Source organism: Phocoena sinus, chromosome 4 (assembly GCF_008692025.1).
Source record: "Phocoena sinus isolate mPhoSin1 chromosome 4, mPhoSin1.pri, whole genome shotgun sequence".
Lineage (NCBI taxonomy): Eukaryota > Metazoa > Chordata > Mammalia > Artiodactyla > Phocoenidae > Phocoena > Phocoena sinus.
Window position 1 is genome coordinate 119,924,236 of NC_045766.1, and position 23,677 is coordinate 119,947,912.

General features: G+C 35.6%; 1 protein-coding gene across 2 annotated transcripts in view; it reads right to left on the reverse strand.

The window, feature by feature from the left end:
• Positions 1–23,677, reverse strand: part of TMPRSS15 (transmembrane serine protease 15) — a 130,238-nt gene that overhangs the window by 36,387 nt on the left and 70,174 nt on the right. For both annotated transcript variants that reach the window (XM_032630599.1, XM_032630600.1), the window contains 3 exons: positions 21,234–21,359; positions 19,153–19,293; positions 535–645 (listed from right to left, as the gene is read on the reverse strand). In XM_032630599.1, coding sequence (XP_032486490.1) covers positions 535–645; positions 19,153–19,293; positions 21,234–21,359 — 378 coding nt within the window. The remainder of the gene's footprint in view (positions 1–534; positions 646–19,152; positions 19,294–21,233; positions 21,360–23,677) is intronic.

The window sequence follows — 23,677 nt, forward strand, 5'->3', positions numbered from 1 at the left end:
GTATGTGCTCTGAAATAAAAGTAAGACAGAGTAAAAGTAGCCATCACTCCTAATGTGATAGAGATCTGGAGTGGGGCTGGACAGGAGTCACAGGCAGAAGGAGTAGTAGATACTGAAGAATCAAGCATGTGAAGGAACAAGTCTAAGAAAGACAGTTATAAATGAGCATGAAGGTGTCTCTGTGTGTAGGCAATGTACAGAGTATAATAGTTAATAAGAGTGATGCTAGAGTGCTTGGTGTGGGCTGTTGTCTCTCTGTGGTATTTTATGCTTTTTACCTGAAGATGGGTTGTCCTAGACTTAAAGTTATTAAATGTAGTCAAGTTTAAACAAACAAACAGAAACAAGAGTTTGCATGTTAGCTTTTATTCTAACTAGAATGATGACAGCGATGCTGAAATCACCGGGAGATCATAACTTCAGAGTACCAAAATATATCCTAATGAATATAGTCATAATCTCCCTTTCACATCTGTAGAATCCAAATGTAGAGGTTAAGCTGATAAAAAGTATTTTCCTAAAAATAAAACGTACCACAATGTGCTTCATCTGAGCCATCCTTACAGTGTGGAAAACTGTCACAGAGATTCACCAGCGGGACACACTCTCCATTTTTACACTGAAAATTGTCTTCCTTGCAGGGCTCTGTGGGGGAAAAATATGTACTGTATAGCATAAAGAAATGACAGACGGTTCTAGAGTACCCATCCCATTTCTGCCCCTTTAAACATCTTGTTATTTGCCACAGTGCATAGTTAAAGCTGGCTTTGATATTGACTATGACTACACACTTAACTGCTCAGACTGTTTCTGCAATAGTTCTGTCAAAGCCAGAGGCATGGCTTAAGAAGAGCATGTATAAAACCTTAAGCAACTCCTTTGCAGCAGAGGGCAGGGCAGTTGCAAGAGATGGCTGAGAGGTTTTGGACATACCTCTCCCGCACCATCTCTGTGAGTCTCAAATTCTTCCAACCCAAATGAACATATTGGGCTGGCCAAAAAGTTCGTTCATAAGATGTTATGGGAAAACCAGAGCAAACTTTTTGGCCAACCCAATACAAGTAACAACCACTGGCATGTTACACAAGCATAGAGAGATCTCTTGGTTTTACCATCCAAATGATACCTCCAAACCTTTATTATATAGAAATGTGGAAGGGGCCTTTTGGTGGGATCAAAGTTGGACCAGGCTGGAAACAGTGAGCTTGATTAAAATGTGATGAGATGGGAGAAAGTCATCTAAAGAAATAGAACCTGCAATAGTGGTAATTTGAAGGGAGGTAGGAATGGAGAGCCAAACAAGAAAAGCAGGGTTGGAGTCATGGGAATGTGCTTGGGCATTAAGAAACAGAAGGAAAATGAAGAGGCTGGACAAGGAAGGAACTGAGTAGATCCGGTAGTTTTTTCCAGAATTTGAGTTGTGCAGAAAGATGTCTACTTGAAATACTCGTTGTTTAAAAGGAGTGAGAACTATGTTTCCTGTAAATGTTTGTTTAAATCTTAAGGACTTTTGCCCTGGGAGAGTCTTCATCTCACTGGAAAGAGGGGTTTGCTTTCCTCAAGTTGTTTTCTGATTCACTTGGGAGGGGTAGCTACATCCTGATATTAGGATCTCTGTTGGGGCCACACGGGATTTGGACCCTCTGAGAAAGGAAATATTAGTTGGGTATGGAGAAGCTTGAAGTTTCTTCCCCTAGTGGTGCATGCACAACAATAATGGGGAAGAAAAAGCACTTGAAAAAAAAAAAAAGGAAAAGGGAAACCTGTATTTTAAAAGCTATTAATGAATATTAATCATTGACTACTATACTGTACTGCTTTCATAGATACACAATTCATGTTAAAATGGTTTCAAAACCAAATGGTACTGGTCTCCATAGAGATCTTCTGAATTTATGGCAGCCAAATGTAATGACACCTGAAAAGAATAACTTCTGTTGCTTTAGAATCTAGGTTGTAGCCCCAAATCTGTGAGCATTGACAAATACTGTAATGTTCTAAAGAGAGGTACTAAATGTAGCCATACTAAAACTTGAAAAATTACCAAAACTAGTCTGGTGACTATAAATTTCTATCTAGCACCTATTTCCAGCTATGAAACAGAGGATTCGAGTTTTTTTCTAGAAACAGACTAAATAAGGGTCTTAAGGAATAGTGTTTTCATGTGCAACATGGGAGGAAGTTGCCATCCAGCAAACCAAGTGAAGGATGCCCCGAGAGAACCAACTCATACTGGGTTGCCTTAAAGAAGAGAGGTCATCTCACTCCCCAGCTGAAAGTTTGTTACACTGCAGAGTCATAAGGGCTAGTGCTTACACGGGACTAGTGCAGGGACTTTCAGGTACTTTTTTCAGCTGGGACCACAGTAAAAATACGTCTTTTAAATCGTACTCTAGGGCACACCCCAATGTGTATATGTGTGTGTGTGAGTGTGTGTGCATGTAACTGAATTAAAATTTACTTTGTTCTGTTATTTCTGTTCTATTCCATTCCATTCCATCCCATCTCATCCCACCCCACCCCACCCCACCCCACCCCACCCCATCCCATCCCATTCCATCCTATTCTATTCTATTCTATTCTATTCCATCCATTTTGCTCCATAGCAAAGAATGGTGGCCAAAACTCAATAAATTGATTTCATGATACACTTTTTTTTTTTCCTGTGGTACGCGGGCCTCTCACTGCTGTGGCCTCTCCCGTTGTGGAGCACAGGCTCCAAACGCGCAGGCTCAGCAGCCGCAGCTCACGGGCCCAGCCGCTCCGTGGCATGTGGGATCTTCCCGGACTGGGGCACGAACCCGTGTCCCCTGCATCGGCAGGTGGACTCTCAACCACTGCTCCACCAGGGAAGCCCTCATGATACACTTTTTGAAAAATACCAGACTAAACTGAAGTATAGTGAAAAATTTCATGGAGACGGTAACTTTAGTGTCCTAAATTTTGTGGGTAGATAGCTATATAAATAAAGATCAGTATTCACTTCCTGTGTAATGAATTTAGAAGCCAGACATTTGGCTGGAACTTTCCTTCATGATAGTTAGGTATAAGAGAGAGGGTGGCAGTAGAAAAAACCTGCATTTTCTCCATGTGCAGGGCAGTGCATGCGTTTCGTTTTGGCCACATGGACACTGGGAAAGATAACTGAGTGACAGCTGCCTGTCAGGACAAGCTGGCTCCAGCACAAATACGTGCGGGAATGAAGCCTGGCTGGTGGAGATTATGAGCAAAGCAGGGTTATAAGAGATCACAGGGTAAGTAGTGCACTACCCATGCCTACTGTGCAGTGGTCCTGGGGAGGGGGGAGAGGAACACAGCAAAGAACCCACAACTCTGTTCTACAAAAGAGTTAGCATTTGTCCAGGAGCTACTGTTAGCTGAAAGAAAACTACAGTGGTGGAAGATTAGCCTTTTCTGCCTCTCTTCCAACACTGGAGCTATGGGAAGATGGAAGGGAAAGAAAGTGGGAAATAAGTTAAAGACAATATTTCCACCTTCTTCTACTTCAAGATATGGGGCCAAGATTTATGCCTGAGTTGGGAGATTAAAAAAAAATAGCTGTGACTTAGATGATAGTAAAGTTTTAATGTTGTATTTGACTGTACATTTTAATACCTAAAAGTGAGTTTTAATTACCCAGTTAAGAAAATTGCATATCTAAAATAACGGGAAAAATGAAGAGGTCTGCCTGAAATATCCCAGAATAAAAAGAGAGATTTGGGGCTTCCCTGGTGGCGCAGTGGTTGAGAGTCCGCCTGCCGATGCAGGGGACACGGCTTTGTTTCCCGGTCCAGGAAGATCCCACATGCCGCGGAGCAGGTGGGCCTGTGAGCCATGGCCGCTTGAGCCTGCACGTCCAGAGCCTGGGCTCTGCAACTGGAGAGGCCACAACAGTGAGAGGCCCGCATACCGCAAAAAATAAATAAATAAAAATAAAAAATAAAATAAAAGAGAGATTTGAAATAAAGTAAGTAGAGAAAAACAAGTTTTATCTGTTTATATTCTCATCGGGTCCATTCTTTAAATTGAATGTACAATGTACTATCTGTAATACCCTTATGCCTTGTTTCTTCATTTTATATGCTTAGGACTTGACAAAATGACTGGAACAAAGTAGGAAATCAGTAGATATTTGTTAAGTGTTAAGTGAATTAATTTATGTTAAATGAGTGACATGCCTCAAAAATCAGTATGAACCTTAGTAATAGAGTTGACACAATACAAAGAAATCTTTAAAAGTATGATTTCAAAAAAACATTTAAAAATTAGGCAGTTGATTGGCTGATGGAAACTCTATTGATTTGAAAAATAAAAATTGATTCTATGAATTATGAAGATAAAATTTACTGATTTGAGTGGTGGTTAAAACATAAGCTCTGGAATCATATGACTGGTTTGATCTGCAGCTTAGCCATTTCCTATTTTTTTTTTAACATCTTTATTGGAGTATAATTGCTTTACAATGCTGTGTTAGTTTCTGCTTTATAACAAAGTGAATCAGCTATACATATAGATACATCCCCATATCTCTTCCCTCTTGCATCTCCCTCCCTTCCACTCTCTCTATCCCACTCCTCTAGGTGGTCACAAAGCACCGAGCTGATCTCCCTGTGCTATGCGGCTGCTTCCCACTAGCTATCGGTTTTACATTTGGTAGTGTATATATGTCCATGCCACTCTCTTACTTTGTCCTAGTTTACCCTTCCCCTTCCCTGTGTCTTCAAGTCCATTCTCTAGTAGGTCTCCATCTTTATTCCCATCCTGCCCCTAGGTTCTTCATGACCTTTTTTTTTTTTTAGATTCCATATATATGTGTTAGCATATGGTATTTGTTTTTCTCTTTTTGACTTATTTCACTATGTATGACAGACTCTAGGTCCATCCACCTCACTACAAATAACTCAATTTCGTTTCTTTTTATGGCTGAGTAATATTCCATTGTGTATATGTGCCACATATTCTTTATCCATTCATCTGTCGATGGACACTTAGATTGCTTCCATGTCCTGGCTATTGTAAATAGAGTTGCAATGAACATTATGGTACATGAATCTTTTTGAATTATGGTTTTTCTCAGGGTATATGCCCAGTAGTAGGATTGCTGGGTCGTATGGTAGTTCTATTTTTAGTTTTTTAAGGAACTTCCATACTTTTCTCCATAGTGGCTGCATCAATTTACATTGCCACCAGCAGTGCAAGAGGGTTCCCTATTCTCCACACCCTCTCCAGCAGTTATTGTTTGTAGATTTTTTGATGATGGCCATTCTGACTGGTGTAAGGTGATAGCTCATTGTAGTTTTGATTTGCATTTCTCTAATGATTAATGATGTTGAGAATTCTTTCATGTGTTTGTTGGTAATCTGTATATCTTCTTTGGAGAAATGTCTATTTAGGTCTTCTGCCCATTTTTGGATTGGGTTGTTTCTTTTTTTGATATTGAGCTGCATGAGCTGCTTGTATATTTTGGAGATTAATCCTTTGTCAGTTCCTTCATCTGCAAATATCTTCTCCCATTTTGAGGGTTGTATTTTCATCTCGTTTATGGTTTCCTTTGCTGTGCAAAAGCTTTTGAGTTTCATTAGGTCCCATTTGTTTATTTTTGTTTTTATTTCCATTTCTCTAGGAGGTGGGTCAAAAAGGATCTTTCTGTGATTTTTGTCATAGGGTGTTCTGCCTATGTTTTTCTCTAAGAGTTTTATAGTGTCTGGCCTTATATTTAGGTCTTTAATCCATTTTGAGTTTATTTTTGTGTATGGTGTTCTAATTTCATTCTTTTACATGTAGCAGTCCAGTTTTTCCAGCACCACTTATTGAGAGGCTGTCTTTTCTCCATTGTATATTCTTGCCTCCTTTATCAAAAATAAGGTGACCATATGTGTGTGGATTTATCTCTGGGCTTTCTATCCTGTTCCATTGATCTATATTTCTGTTTTTGTGCCAATACCATACTAGCCACTTCCTTTTTATTTATTTTTGACCCTGGGCAAATAAATTAGTCTTTCAGAAACTCAGTTTCCTTCACTGTCAAATAGGATAAATACTACTTATGTCTTAGGTATATCATGAGAGTAAATTTTTATAAAGTTAAATGCATTTAGTATACCAATATGAATACATTGAATGCAGAATAAATTTTATCCTTAATAGCAAAGTATTGATAGTAACATTTAGAAATCATCCTTTTCATTGATATTTTTAAGTTACTATTCTTACTTCTATGTTCTGGTTGTGTGACTTTCCCCTCCAGATAATGCAAGAAATCACACATAATCCTTTCCTCTGGGTATCTCACAACAATAATTGGAGCTATTTGTATAGGTTATTTTAAACTTTGATGAAGTCTATATTTTTTCAATCCAAATTTAAGTTACTTTAATAAAAAATACTTTAAGGAAGGCATGACTGGGCTGGTTGTTTCTACAAATCTTTATCCAATGAGAGTAAGTTACATATATCAAGTATAATACTATTAGGGAGGTTCTTGTAAATGTAATTATCAATTTATTTCACAAACACATTTTTTTTTTTTTTTTTTTTTTTTTTGCAGTACGTGGGCCTCTCACTCTTGTGGCCTCTCCCGTTGCAGAACACAGGCTCCGGACACGCAAGCTCAGCAGCCATGGCTCACGGGCCTAGCCGCTCCACAGCATGTGGGATCTTCCCGGACCGGGGCACGAACCCGTGTCCCCTGCATTGGCAGGCAGACTGTCGATCACTGCGCCACCAGGGAAGCCCCACAAACACATATTTTTAAACCAGGTTAGTGAGATGATAAATGGGCAAAGACAGCTACTTACTCTACAGGCAAGCATTAATGTTCTAACTGAATTTATATTTTAATCTTTCTAGTGTTAATTTTCAGTTAGCAAACAGGAATACTTAAAGCTAGGTACATATATTTTTGAATTTATATATTCTATTTTAAATCTATACTTAATAAGTATTATATTTATTTTAAAACCTGATGGCCTAATTATGTACCCATAATCAAATATCATAATATACTTATAGAATGTTAGTCACAGCTAGTTATTTTTATATTACCCCATTTCTTTGTTTTCATAGTTTGTTAAAATCATTATGTAAAAATGAGTTTTCAATATCAATAATTTAATAATAGATAATTTATTAATAATTTTACTCTTTTACTAGTGTAGCCAGGCTATATTTAATTGGAGAACACATATCCATTGAATGAAAATTTAAATATCTGAATAAAAATATGAATGAAAACATGTATAAATATCTGAAAATTGTAATTTATTTTTGTGCTGTAGCCAAAGCTGTTAAGGTTATACCATATGAACGTAGAAATATTAACTTATTTCTATAAGATGAATATATTGGATGAAAAAATGCTGTATGGAGCAAAACAATCTATTGCTGCTGAACTGAAAAGAATGACAAATTCTGAGGAGAAGTGTGAATAAACTCTTTCAAAATTTCCCTTTACATGCATGAACTGAATTCTGATTCTTTGCAACATATAACAGCTCGACTTCATTAAGAAGTCTTTAATCCAAAAGTTTAACTCTCTGTGGCCTCTTATATCTTATTTCTGATAATTTTATACCCATAGTGAGAGAGAGAAAAAAAAATATTGCTAAGAACTGAATTTTCCCATCTCCTTTTTATGAAGTCTCCAGTAGCCCTGCCTCATTTAGTCAACATATGCTTGGTTTTAATGGAACTGGATTGATCTCTAAGGCACATGCCACACAATCTGGGGAGTGCTCTAAACCCCTAAATGTAATCAGCTGCCACTTCCACAGTTGCCAGATAAGCACTATTGAATTCCAAATTAAGATTCTGATATTCAGAAAAGAGCAATGAAGGGACATTCAGAGGAGAGTGATCTTAATAAATCTATATTTCATATACTCTAGTTTAATGTAAATAAAATGTGAAAACTAAGATAAAGAAAGGAGATACAAAAATATGTTATATAATTGTTTTATTCATCAACTGAATGCTTTGGAAGGTGTCCCTAAAATATCTCAGAAGATAAATGAAGCACATACATGCTGCAAATTTATGATATTCCTTTGATCGCTTTTTCCTAAAATGACCAGCAAAGCAGAGCACCAATATAAACAGATATGTGTGCCTAATGTCTCTTTCGACTACCAGTGTGATTATCTGCCACTGCCAATTCCCTGTTTCTATAATTGCTTTTCAGCCTTTTGGTGTAAAAATCTCTCTGGGAGAATATTGTGCTGATGATGACTCAATCCCTCCATTTTCTGCTCTCCAGCAGCATCTGTCCTGTGGCCAAGAGGGATATGAAACCACATTCCCAGCATATTAAGCACACAGTGATGGTCATGGAAGACTCCATTTTAGCTTCAATTTCTCTAAATGGTTTATTACCTAAATAACATAATCATAGTAACTGAAATCTAGTGAAAGGGCAAACAAATATAAGCAACACCTATGCCATAAATCTCCAATCTATTTTTTGTTGGAAGCCATAGATTATGTTCTTTTGGCTTTTATCTTGGAGGGAAATTTATTGTACTATTTTTCAAAATCCTAATGTATTTATCTTATTATAAGATTCTAATGAAAGCTAGTAACTGTAATATTGTTAATAGAAGAGATGTTGCTGCCTTCCTTTTCCCAACCTATTCTCTTTCCACTTCTTTCCTTCCTTTTCCCTTACAATTTAAAATATGGCTTTAAAGACCTACTATTTCTCTAAAATTTCAAGATGCTTTCACTTTTGCAGATGGAGGAATGCTCAATAATTATTTCAGTTGTTTGGATTTGTAAATAAAGTCACTCCCTTCTTGGTTAGTGCTATTAGTTTTCTTATCTCATTAGTTCAGTTGATTTTACTATTCATCTTCATTTCTTTAAAAATATAGTACTTCTCAGCCAAAGACCAATATCATATGATATCACTTATATGTGGAATCTAAAAACATGATACATAAGTTTATTCTTTTTGGTGCGATGGTGAATGGGATTGTTTTCTTAACTTCTCTTTCTGATCTTTTGTTGTTAATGTATAGGAATGCAAAGGATTTCTGTGTGTTAATTTTGTATCCTGCAACTTTACCAAATTCATCCGTGAGCTCCAGTAGTTTTCTGATGGCAACTTTAGAATTTTCTATGTAACTAACAGAACATTGTAAATCATCCTTACTCCAATAAAAATTTTAAAAAATTAAAAAATGATACAAATGAAATTATTTACAAAACAGAAAGAGACTCACAGACATAGAAAACAAACTTATGTTTACCAAAGGGGGAAAGGGGTTGGGGGGAGGGATAAATTAGGAGGTTGGGATTAACATATACACACTACTATATGTAAAATATATAGGTAACCAACAAGGACCTACTGTATAGCACAGGGAACTATACTCAATATTTTGTAATAACCTATAAGGAAAAATAATCTGAAAAGAAATATATATATATATATATATATATATATATATATATATATATACCATATATATATGGTATATAGTATATATACCATATATACCATTCAGTTATATATACCATATATATATATATATATATATATATATATATATATGGTATATGTAACTGAATTGCTGTGTACACCTGAAGCTAACACAGTATAATAAATCAACTATACTTCAATTAAAAGAAGAAAGTAAAAAATAAAAAGTTTATGTTTGCAGTTCATGTTAATTTGGTGAATAGATATGGAACAATATTAAACAGCTAATAATTAATTAGAGTTGCAGTTAATATAATGTGCTACAAGTTCTTAGTTTATTTTGTGTTTTTATACTTACTAGAAATAAATGTTGAAAAATAAATTTTATTGTAAAAACAAATAAATAAATATAATAAATTTAAAAAATATATAGTATTTCTCAAAAGTTCCTTTCATGACATCCTTGGAAAAAAGTTGGGAGGCCCTCCCCTCCAAGAGAATATCTATTACGTATTTTCTTGCTCTATTTTAAAATACTTTATAGAACTGAGCACTTAATTCTATTGCATTCAAATACAAGTGATAATGATGTCTATACATTTTTATTGCAGAAGTTTCTCCTCAAAAATTAAAAATGTCACTCCACTGTTTTAAAATATTCACCATAAAATGACTAAAATATAAAGCTGAACTGATTTTTGACATCTTTGAAAAATGATTCTGTTTATTCTCCTTAAAAAATTTGCTGACTCTGATGGGAAGCAGCCACATAGCACAGGGATATCAGCTCGGTGCTTTGTGACCGCCTGGAGGGGTGGGATAGGGAGGGTGAGAGGGAGGGAGATGCAAGATGGAAGAGGTATGGGAACATATGCATATGTATAACAGATTCACTTTGTTATAAAGCAGAAACTAACACACCATTGTAAAGCAATTATACTCTAATAAAGATGTAAAAAAAATTTGCTGAAAAATTTTCCTCTTGAAATTAAAAATTTTAAACAGGAAATGTTACAACACTGATTTCTGCTTATAAATTTTTTACAGTAAGCAATAAGACTTCATGATTTTTCAGTCACTTTAATCAGATCTAGAAAGTATATCGTTTTTTCCCATTACACCTTTCAGTGTTAGTTTTAACTGGTTCTATTATTTTCAACTTGTGGGTTGGTCTTTTTCCTGTTTACCCATCACAGACTCCCACATTTTTCCATCTCTTTACCTATTGTTTTTGCTTACTTGATCATGCTTTTGTGCTGCACTTTTGTGACAATGTGGTATTTTGGTGCCAGGGTTTTTGAATAGGTGTGCAAAATAAGCTGTGCAGTTCACACCATTAACAAAAACCTCTGATCAAGTCAGAAATAATAATCTGGTTGTGGTAGAGTTTCAATGAGAAATTCCTCTGCCCAAAGGTGGCCATAGGGATAGAGTAGTGACAATTCATAATGGTAGTCTGAAAATTGTCTTGATTAATATTTTCCAAGGCAGTGATTTACTTCTCCTCTAAGTTAATTTCTGATTTTTATACATTATATCTCTCTCTATGTCTATATATCTTATACATTATATTTATACATAATGTATAATATATAATTTATATATTATATATTTATACACATAAATATATTTTCATGTCAATATATTTTCTTTTTTGCTATTTTGAAAAATAATTATAAGTAAAATTTAAAAATAAATAAGTAATATCATTTATAAATTAAAATAATTATAAATCATATCCCTTTCTATACTTTTCTCATTTTTCATGTACTCTATTTTAAGATAAATTCCAATTTTCTGTTGATCTAAAAGTCTTTATTGCTTTCCTTTGGTGTTGTATGTTCTTTCATAGGCCTTAATATTTTTGTTTGTTTACTTCCTTAGTTGATCTTTTGTTTGTATACTTCATTAATTGATTTTTTTTGTTTACTTCACTAATGGATTTTTTGATTGATTCATGTCAACATTGCTTATAAATCATAAGTAGCTGCTTCTAAAACATCACAAAATTCTTCTGATGAACAGGATAGTTGGCTGGGCTACCACTTACTCTCACCTATGTAGCTTGGGTAGTAACAATTGTTATGACTTATTTTCAGAGCCAGAGGGTATATAAGCTACAGGTCAATTTTCATATTTGTAGTAATGCTGAAAGCATACAACTTTCTGGCATGGGGTCTAAGTTTTAGGCCAGTTGTAAGCAGAGGAGCAGAGATTTGTACAGATGATTCTAGGATCAGATAATAGGCCAGATGATGAACAATGCTCCAGCACTACCTCTTTTCTAGACATTTTAATTAAAGACAAACTGACCACAATCTCTTATGGAAGGGAAGGATAGAGGTAGGAAGGAATGTGTATTCTGTTTTCCTGGCATATTTGCATCTAGAGAGAACTACTAAGTTGTGGGACAGAAGTATTTAAAAAAATCATAGTACAAGGGGAGAAGCAAGCTATAAAAATCCTCTATAGACTGTTGAATGCAGAGTTATATTTTACATATATGAATGAAAATATTTATATCTATATCTACATCTACATATATATCTATATATCTCCATGATACAGAAGGTTCTTATTAGTTATCAATTTTATACATATTATTGTATATATGTCAATCCCAATCTCCCAATTCATCCACCCCTACCACCACCCCTGCTTTCCCGCCTTGGTGTCCATACGTTAGTTCTCTACATCTGTGTCTCTCTTTCTGCCTTGCAAACTAGTCATCAGTACAATTATTCTGGATTCCACACATATGTGTTAGCATATGATATTTGTTTTTCTCTTTCTGACTTACTTCACTCTGTATGACAGTCTCTAGGTCCATCCACATCTCCACAAAAGACCCAATTTTGTTCCTTTTTATGGCTGAGTAATATTCCATTGTGTATATGTACCACAGCTTCTTTAACCATTCAACTGTCCATGGACACTCAGGTTGCTTCCATGTCCTGGCTATTGTAAATAGTGCTGTAATGAATATTGTGGTATGTGTGTGTGCTGAATTATGATTTTCTCTGGGTATATGCCCAGTAGTGGGATTGCAGGGTCATATGGTAATTCTATTTTTAGTTTTTTAAGGAACCTCCATACTGTTTTCAATAGTGGCTGTATCAACTTACATTCCCACCAACAGTGCAAGAGGGTTGCCTTTTCTCCACACCCTCTCCAGCATTTGCTGTTTATAGATTTCCTGATGATGCCCATTCTAACTGGTGTGAGGTAATACCTCATTGTAGTTTTGATTTGCATTTCTCTAATAATTAGTGATGTTGAGCAGCTTTTCATGTGACCCTTGGCCATCTGTATGTCTTCTTTGGAGAAATGTCTATTTAGGTCTTCTGCCCATTTTTTGATTGGGTTGTTAGTTTTTTTAATATTGAGCTGCATGAGCTGTTTAGATATTTTGGAGATTAGCCCTTTGTCTATTGATTTGTTTGCAAGTATTTTCTTCCATTCTGAGTGTTGTCTTTTTGTCTTGTTTATGGTTTCCTTTGCTGTGCAAAAGCTTTGACGTTTCATTAGGTCCATTTGTTTATTTTTGTTTTTATTTCCGTTACTCTAGGAGGTGTATCAAAAAGGATCTTGCTGTGATTTATATCATAGAGTGTTCTGCCTATGTTTTCCTCTAAGAGGTTTATAGTTTCTGGCATTACATTTAGGTCTTTAATCCATTTTGAGTTTATTTTTGTGTATGGTGTTTGGGAGTGTTGTAATTTCATTCTTTTACATGTAGCCATCCAGTTTTCCCTGCACCACTTATTTTTTAATTTTTATTTTATACTTTTTTAACATCTTTATTGGAGTATAATTGCTTTACAATGGTGGTTGGTTTCTGCTTTATAACAAAGTAAATCAGCTATACATATAGATATATCCTCATATCTCTTCCCTCTTGCGTTTCCCTCCCTCCCACCCTCCCTATCCCACCCCTCTAGGTGGTCACAAACACTGAGCTGACCTCCATGTGCTATGCAGCTGCTTCCCACTAGCTATCGGTTTTACATTTGGTAGCCCAGCACCACTTATTGAAGAGACTGTCTTTTCTCCATTGTATATCCTTGCCTCCTTTATTATAGATTAGTTAACCATAGGTGCGTGGGTTTATCTCTGGGCTTTTTATCCTGTTCCATTGATCTATATTTCTGTTTTTGTGCCAGTACCATATTGTCTTGATTACTGTAGCTTTGCAGTATAGTCTGAAGTCAGGAAGTCTGATTCCTCCAGCTCTATTTTTTTCCCTCAAGATTGCTTTTGTTATTTGGGGTCTTTTGTGTCTCCACACAAATTTTAAGATATTTTGTTCTAGTTGTGAGAAAAATGCCATTGGTAATTTAGTAGGGATTGTCTTGAACCTGTAGATCGCTTTGGTTAGTATAGTCATTTTCACAATATTTATTCTTCCAATCCAAGAACATGGTATATCTCTACATCTGTTTGTATCATTTTTGTTGTTGTTGGTTTTTTTTTTTTTTTGCAGTACGTGGGCGTCTCACTGTTGCGGCCTCTCCCGTTGCAGAGCACAGGCTCTGGACATGCAGGCTCAGTGGCCATGGCTCATGGGCCCAGCTGCTCCGCGGCATGTGGGATCCTCCCGGACTGGGGCACGAACCCATGTCCCCTGCATCGGCAGATGGACTCTCAACCACTGCGCCACCAGGGAAGCCCCTGTTTGTATCATCTTTGATTTCTTTTATCAGTGTCTTATAGTTTTCTGAGTACAGGCCTTTTACCTCTTTAGGTAGGTTTATTCTTAAGTATTTTATTCTTTTTGTTGCAATGGTGAATGGGATTGTTTCCTTAATTTCTCTCTCCGATCTTTCATTGTTAGTGTATAGGAATGCAAGAGATTTCTGTGCATTAATTTTGTATCCTGCAACTTTACCAAATTCATTGATTAACTCTAGTAGTTTTCTGGTGGCATCATTAGGATTTTTTCTGTATAGTATCATGTCATCTGCAAACAATGACAGCTTTACTTCTTCTTTTCCAATTTGTATTCTTTTAATTTCTTTTTCTTCTCTGATTGCCATGGCCAGGACTTCCAAAACTATGTTGAATAACAGTGGCAAGAGAGGGCATCGTTGTCATGTTCCTGATCTTAGAGGAAATGCTTTCAGTTTTTCACCATTGAGAATGATGTTTGCTGTGGGTTTGTTGTATTTGGCCTTTATTATGTTGAGGTAGGTTCCCTCTATGCCCACTTTCTGGAGAGTTTTTAATCATAAATGGGTGTTGAATTTTGTCAAAAGCTTTTTCTGCGTCTATTGATATGATCATGTGGTTTTTATCCTTCAGTTTGTTAATATGGTGTATCACATTGATTGATTTGCATATATTGAAGAATCCTTGCATCTCTGGGATAAATCCCACTTGATCATGGTGTATGATCTTTTTAATGTGTTGTTGGATTCTGTTTGCTAACATTTTGTTGAGGATTTTTGCATCTATATTCATCAGTGATATTGGTCTGTACTTTTCTTTTTGTAGTATCTTTGGTTTTGGTATCAGGGTGATGGTGGCCGCATAGAATGAGTTTGGGAGTGTTCATTCTTCTGTAATTTTTTGGGAGAGTTTGAGAAGGATGCATGTTAGCTCTTCTCTAAATGTTTGATAGAATTCACCTGTGAAGCCATTTGGTCCTGTACTTTTGTTTGTTGGAAGACTTTTAATTACAGTGTCAATTTCATTACTCCTTATTGGTCTGTTCAGAAATTCTATTTTGTCTTGGTTCAGTCTTGGAAGGTTATACCTTTATAAGAATTTGTCCATTTCTTCCAGGTTGTCCATTTTATTGGGATAGAGTTGCTTGTAGTCGTCTCTTATGATTCTTTTTATTTCTGTGGTATCCATTTTAACTTCTCCTTTTTCATTTCTAATTTTATTGATTTGGGTCATCTCCGTCTTTTTCTTGATGTGTCTGGCTAAAGGTTTATCCATTTTGTTTATCTTCTCAAAGAACCTGCTTTTAGCTTTATTGATCTTTGCTACTGTTTCCTATGTTTCTCTTTCATTTATTTCTGCTCTGATCTTTATAATTTCTTTCCTCCTACTAACTTTGGGTTTTGTTTGTTCTTCTTTCTCTAGTTCCTTTAGGTGTAAGGTTAGATTGTTTATTTGTGATTTTTTTTTTTTTTTGTCTTTTGAGGTAAGACTGTATTGCTGTAAACATCCCTCTTAAAACTGCTTTTGCTGCAACCCATAGGTTTTGGATCATCATATTTTCCTTGTCATTTGTCTCGAGGTATTTTTTTATTTCCTCTTTGATTTCTTCAGTGATCTCTTGGTTATTTAGTAACATATTGTTTAGCCTCCATGTGTTTGTGTTTTTTATGTTTTTCTCCCTGTAACTGATTTATAATTTCATAACATTGGGGTCCAAAAAGATGCTTGATATGATTTCAATTTTCTTAAATTTACTAAGGTTTGATGTGACCCAAGATGTGATCTACCCTGTAGAATGTTCTATGTGCACTTGAGAAGAAAGTTTATTCTGTTGTTTTTGGAGGTAATGTCCTATAAATATCAGTTAAATCTATCTGGTCTGTTGTATCATTTAAAGCTTGTGTTTCCTTATTAATTTTCTGTCTGGATGATCTGTCCATTGGTGTAAGTGAGGTGTTAAAATTCCCCACTATTATTGTGTTACTGTTGATTTCCTCTTTTATAGCTGTTAGCATTTACCTTATGTATTGAGGTGCTCCTATGTTAAGTGCATAAATATTTATAATGTTATATCTTCTTCTTGGATTGATCCCTTGTTCATTATGCAGTGTCTTTCCTTGTCTCTTGTAACATTCTTTATTTTAAAGTCTATTTTATCTGATATGAATATTGCTACTCCAGCTTCCTTTTGATTTCCATTTGCATGGAATATCATTTTCCATCCCCCCACTTTCAGTCTGTATGTGTCCCTAGGTCTGAAGTGGGTCTCTTTTAGACAGCCTATATACAGTCTTGTTTTTGTATCCATTCAGTGAGCCTGTGTCTTTTGGTTGGAGCATTTAATCCATTCACATTTAAGGTAATTATCGATATGTATGTTCCTATTCCCATTTTCTTCATTGTTTTGGGTTTGTTTTTGTAGGTCCTTTTCTTCTCTTGTTTTTCGCACTTAGAGAAGTTCCTTCAGCATTTGTTGCAGAGCTGGTTTGGTGGTACTGAATTCTCTTAGCTTTTGCTTGTCTGTAAAGCTTTATCTCCATCGAATCTGAATGAGATTCTTGTTGGGTAGAGTAATCTTGGTTGTAGGTTCTTCCCTTTCATCACTTTAAATATATAGTGCCACTTGTAGTTTTTCTGCTGAGAAATCAGCTGTTAACCTTATGGGAGTTTCCTTGTATGTTACTTGTGGTTTTTTCCTTGCTGCTTTCAATAATTTTTCTTTGTCTTTAATATTTGCCCTGAATTGATACAGCCACTATGGAGGACAGTATGGAGATTGCTTAAAAAACTACAAATAGAACTACCATATGACCCAGCAATCCCACTACTGGGCATATACCCTGAGAAAAACATAATTCAAAAAGAGCCATGTACCAAAATATTCATTGCAGCTCTATTTACAATAGCCAGGAGATGGAAAAAACCTAAGTGTCCATTATCAGATTAATGGATAAAGAAGATGTGGCACATATATACAATGGAATATTACTTAGCCATAAAAAGAAATGAAACTGAGCTAGTTATAGTGAGGTGGATGGACCTAGAGTCTGTCGTACAGAGTGAAGTAAGTCAGAAAGAGAAAGACAAATACCGTATGCTAGCACATATATATGGAACTTAAGAAAAAAAATGTCATGAAGAACATAGGAGTAAGACAGGAATAAAGACACAGACCTACTAGAGAATGGACTTGAGGATATGGGGAGGGGGAATGGTAAGCTGTGACAAAGCAAGAGCGTGGCATGGACATATATACACTACCAAACGTAAAATAGATAGCTAGTGGGAAGCAACTGCATAGCACAGGGAGATCAGCTCTGTGCTTTGTGACCACCTAGAAGGGTGGGATAGGGAGCGTGGTTGGGGGGGAGATGCAAGAAGGAAGAGATATGGGGATATATCTATATGTATAGCTGATTCACTTTGTTATAAAGCAGAAACTAACACACAATTGTAAAGCAATTATACTCCAATAAAGATGTAAAAAAAAAAAATTGCCAATTTGATTACTATGTGTCTCGGTGTGTTTCTCCTTGGGTTTATCCTGCCGGGACTCTCTATGCTTCCTGGAATTGGGTGGCTATTTCCTTTCACAATTTAGGGATGTTTTCAACTATAATCTCTTCAAATATTTTCTCAGGTCCTTTCTCTCTCTCTTCTCCTTCTGGGACCCCTATAATGTGAATGTTGTTGCATTTTATGTTGTCCCAGAGGTCTTTAAGGCTGTCTTCATTTCTTTTCATTCTTTTTTCTTTATTTTGTTTCATGGCAGTGAATTCCACCATTCTGTCTTCCAGGTCACTTATCCGTTCTTCTGCCTCAGTTATTCTGCTATTGATTCCTTCTTGTGTATTTTTCATTTCAGCTATTGTATTGCTCATCTCTGTTTGTTTATTCTTTAATTCATCTATGTCTTTATTAAACATTTCTTTCATCTTCTTGATTTTTGCCTCCATTCTTTTTCCGAGGTCCTGGATCATCTTTACTATGATTATTCTGAATTCTTTTTCTGGAAGGTTGCCTATCTCCACTTCATTTAATTGTTTTTCTCTGTTTTATCTCGTTCCTTCTTCTGGTAAATAGTCCTGTACCTTTTAATTTTGTCTATCTTTCTGTGAATGTGGTTTTTGTTCCACAGGCTGCAGGATTATAGTTCTTCTTGCTTCTTTTGTCTGCCCGCTGGTGGATGATGCTATCTAAGGGGCTTGTTCAGTCTTCCTGATGGGAGGGACTGGTGGTGTGTAGAGCTGGCTGTTGCTCTGGTGAGCAGAGCTCAGTAAAACTTTAATCTACTTGTCTTTTGATGGGTGGGGCTGAGTTTCCTCCTTGTTGGTTGTTTGGCCTGAGGTGACCCAACACTGGAGGCTACAGGCCCTTTAGTGGGGCTAATGGTTGACTCCGGGAGGGCTCATGCCAAAGAGTACTTCCCAGAACTACTGCTGCTAGGGTCCTTGTCCCCATGGTGAGCCACAGCCACCCACTATCTCTTCAGGAGACCTTCCAACACTCGTAGGTAGGTCTGGTTCATTCTCTTATGGGGTCATTGCTCCTTCCCCTTGGGTCCTGCTGCATACACTACTTTGTGTGTGTCCTCCAAGAGTGGAGTCTCTGTTTACCTCAGTCCTGTTGAAGTCCTGCAATCAAATTCTGCTAGCCTTCAAGTTTGATTCTCTGGGATTTCCTCCTCCCATTGCCAGACCCCCAGATTGGGAAGCCTGACAAGGGCTCAGAGCCATCACTCCAGTGGGTGGACTCCTGTGGTATAATTGTTCTCCGGTTTGTGAGTCACCCACCCAGCAGTTATGGGATTTGATTTTGTGATTGAGCCCCTCCTACTGTCTCATTGTGGCTTCTCCTTTGTCTTTAGATATGGGGTATCTTTTTTAGTGAGTTCCAGTGTCTTCCTGTTAGTGACTGTTCAGCAGTTAGCTGTGAAGGTGCTCTTGCAAGAGGGAGTGAGCACACGTCCTTCTACTCCGCCACCTTGAACAAATCTCCCCTCCTGTATGTTTCTACTGTTTTGCTCCAAAAGTTACAAGGCAGCATGTAATCCCGAGTGCACTTACCTGGAATCCCCAAGTGATAGCCAGTAGTGAAATTTGCTTTAAATCCCCCTTTTGCCATCACATCATCAGTGATAAAAAGCACAGTCATTCTGTTGGTGGTTGAGAACACATCCTTTACTGGACCAGGCCCTGTGTACACAGCTGCTCAAAAAAAAAAAAAAAAAAAAAAATAGTGAGATGATCCTTTGATTCTAGAAGGAATATACCCTTTTTCTCAGTTCTGTCTCCCAGAGGTATGAAACATACAGCCTGGCTTGCTCAGGAAGCACCACATGTAAGTAAATGCATACATTCTCTTACATTTTAGGCACTGCTTCTAGGAAAGCCAACTTCTCTATTGATCTTTTCAAGTATTACTTAAGGTTTCTGCAGCTCTATAATTTAATGATGAATTACTCATAATATTGTCTGGCTTTGCATCACTACTATTTAAAGCTCATGTTATCACAGAAAAATAATTGTTTGCCTGTTTTTAAAGACCCTTATAAAATAACAGAGCTTATAGTCTCCCTTAATAATTTTTTGTCTAAATTAATTTTGTATTTTTTATAAACTGAATCACTAACCTAATCTGAAAGATGAATTAATTAGAGACTGATAATATAAACCTAAATGATGGTTTTCAATTTTTTTCCCTCTAATCCCTGGGCTTTGAGGGTTTCATAAACAATAAAATATTCTTTATTAAAAACTAAAGGCTTCAGTTAATTTAAAAATACATTCATCTTATTAAATATTTTATATATTGGAATCCTTGAAAGTGATTCTGTATCAAGAGAACTTCTCACCTACATATTTGAAAAGGATGATTCTGAGATCATTTTAGAATTCATATTTACTTTTCTGTGATTGATGGAAATACTAAGAAGTGAAATGATAAAAATTGATTTTTCTTAGATCATGAGAACACTGAAGTTTTTATTAGAAAGACAGAGTAAACTGAAAATGGAAAAACTACTCAAAATGTGTTTATAACTGTATTGAAAATCAAATTTGAAGTTCCTCAGTTCTTGCTAGCACAAGGCTCCTCACCTCACCGAGACTTTCATTGTTATTTGTTCTGTGTGTGGCTCTCAAAATCCTCTCCCAGGAAACTTGTACTTTAGAACTATGTGGGATTTTTCTGAAAAGCCTACATAATGGTGACTGATTAGTATGGCTGGGGAACCCTCTCCACCACTCTGCTCCTTCATTGCTATAGAGCATGCCCTCTGGAGTCTTCATCCACTGGTTGCAGTGTTCATGTGATTGTATAGCTATCTGGCTGGATTTTATAGGAAATAATTAATACAGGTCTAAAGTACAGTTAGATAAAATACTTTTACTTGTAAAGTGTGCTGTTTCTGCATTCCAGTTGACATTTCATGTATTTTCATAGTTCAGTGCATGACTTATCAAGAGACACTTCTTTCTTAAAAATTGGTAGTAATTGAGCAAGATATTAGTCATTATACTTGATAGATTTTTATTATATTAACATGTATTTTATGATCTAGGTATAATAATTTCCTGTAGAATAGAACACTTTCCCCCATGTCTATTTAAAAAAATTAATGATCAACAGATGTTAGGGAAAAATCAACTTGCTCAACTTTTGACTCATTCTCAGATACTTATATAGAAGCAGCTAGTACTAGAGACATAGACAAAGTAATAGTGAAACAGAAAGTAAAAAGCATTTAAAAATTTTGCATAACACAATTGTTCCTCTAGTTTGAAATGAAATAAAACATAATATAATAGCTATCTTTGGAAATACACATAATGCATAGAAAACTGCATAATGGATGTTCTTAGCTTTTAGTCTCTAAAGTGTAATGCTTATTGTAGTAAATTAATATCAGCTGAATCAAAACTACGAATCCTCGTTTGCCAAGAATGCTTCAGAAAAATACCATTCTGTCATCATTGTAAACACTCCCCATATTGGAAGTGTGACATACAGTTTGACATGTTACTCTACTCTGTAATTTCACTTTGCTAGCTGTAAAAGAGTGACTACATTTATTGAGAAATGCTCTCTCCATCAGTCCAGTGTCTTGAACCATACAACCTTCACAATATTTAAACTGGAGACTTACCTAAGAGCAAGGAATCATCTCCTTCACCATCTCTGATTTCAACAACATCTGCAATATTTTCTAAGTCAAATGCTTGAAAGTGAAGCTGAATATTTTTTCCCTTTTGTGCATTTAAATTCCAAACACCTTAAAAGTAATAAATAACAACATAGTTTAAACATAGTTCTTTTGATTTCTCTTCAAAACTTCAATCTCTTGAGAATTTCAAATTACTTTTAAAGATTTATTTCATTTCATATAAACCAATATTACAAGCTGTTTGTGTGTGTGAAGAAACATTTTGTCTATTCCAGAATATTTGTAGTAAAATTTCAACTAAATACAAAATAATTTACTGTAATTGAATTTGCTTTGTTTCATATAAAATGGAATACTTTAATCAAAGCTTGCCAATAGCCTTTTACTCCTACAATCTAAAATTTATGAATGTCAAAGATGTGAATATTCTATTTCCATTTATTTTATTTCCATGACTAAATGCAGAGGAAAACGAAGTGATTAAAATGCAATTTTTAGGGCAACTAAACTTTAGTATTTCTTTAAGTAATTGTTGCCATTATTTATATGTGTCATATGATGGTAGTTCCTTTTGGAACAAAACAAAATTACTAGCCTTAGTAACAACAAACACTCCTTGTTCTTTATTGATTTCTTAAAAGATTTAGTCTTTAGATTTTGTTCTAGGTTCTTTCCTCATTCTGCTTGAGTGTTCTCATTCACTCTTAAGGAAATCATTTCATCAACATAGTAATGACATCTAAGTCTTTATTTTCTACACTTTTTTTTTTTGAGAAGCAGATCCATTTATTCAATTACTTACTGTGTACAGATGTACATATCTCAAATTCAACGTGTAATACAGGGAACACTCAATTATCTATTTCCCCAACTCATTCCTTTTTTCATTCTTCCTATCTTGGTGAATAGCACCACTAATCATCTACTCATAGTTGTCTATACCAGAAACCTCTGCATCTCCCTTGATGTCCTCTCTCCTACTGCATCCAATCAATCACCAAGGCTGCCAATACTACCCCCTATATCCCTGGAATCCTATTTCCTTCTCAAGTCTCCACTGCCACTATCTGAGTTCAAGTCACCTTTATTTTTCATCTCCTAATTGTTGATGCTGATGGCTCCCTTACCACCTGTCTCTGATTCTACAGCCAGACGGATCCATCGAAGATGCAAACATGATTTCATCACTATTTTCCTCTAAACCATTTAAAGTTTCCTTAGTGCTCTCAGAATAAAATCCAAACTGCTTAATGTGGTGTGAAATACCTTCACACTTCAATTACATTTGTTATTATTACTTAACTTTGCTTGAAAATTCAAGAAAAAAAAATCAAGGTCTTCTACCTTTGAACTTTTTGTATGTTAGGTACCTCTCCTCTCATGTCCCTCCACAGTCTTCTGCCTTTGCACTTATTACAAACAGTACCTTAGACATTTTGTAATGCCTGACAATTTATCTGAATCCTTATGTAGACTGAATTATGTTTGTTTCTTCTTTACTTACTTCAGTTTCTAACAGATGAAGCATTCAATAAATATTTGTTGAATAAATCAATAAATTTAATAAATTTCTCCAAATTGTTCTTTCAATGTTCTGCTTATTTTCAGATATTTTTAAATCATTACTTGTACAAACGACACATTTAAAAGATATTTCCAATGCGAAGAAGAGATGATCATCTCTGGTTCCCCATACAAGTCAAATTAGATTAATGGCTGTTTATTTTTTGGAATCAGATATCTCCCTATAATAGTAACTCTATTGTCCTATCAAAATAATACTTATCTCTGGATCATTTGAAGGAAGAAATGACATTTTCTAATGACACATTTTTCACTATCATTGGGACATTTTTTTCACTGGTAGAATTTTCCATTTAGGTTGGTGGTGTTATGGATGGCTGTGAAAAGCAGGGGAAGAACATGTCTGTTTCTCAGAACTACTGGAGTGGAATCTTTGTAGGATGGGCCTGGGAATCTGCATATTTAACACAGACAATCTCTAAGCAGCCTTATGAGCTTCTCTATTTAGGACTAATGACCTAGAGACAAGCTTTTTATGGTTTTAGCATACTAGTCTATTCTTCTCTCTAGACTTAGAATATTTAATGATCCTCTTTATTAGTTCATCTTTTATATTGGGAATCTAATCACATTACTATAACTGTCTGCTTTATTGACCTTAGTCTATATTTATAAAGGGTGTGTATGTCACAACTGGCTCTTTGCTTTTTATACTTTCCACTGACCTTATTCTATGGAATTGCAACTTTGTTATACACACCATAAACATTATATGCATAATCAAGGGGAGTGGTGTCTGGGGTAAGGCTTCCTCTTTCACTTACTGGTTTTATTCAACTTTTAAATTTGAGAAATATAATAATATCATCTGTTTTAAAGAATTATTGTGAGAACTGTCTAAA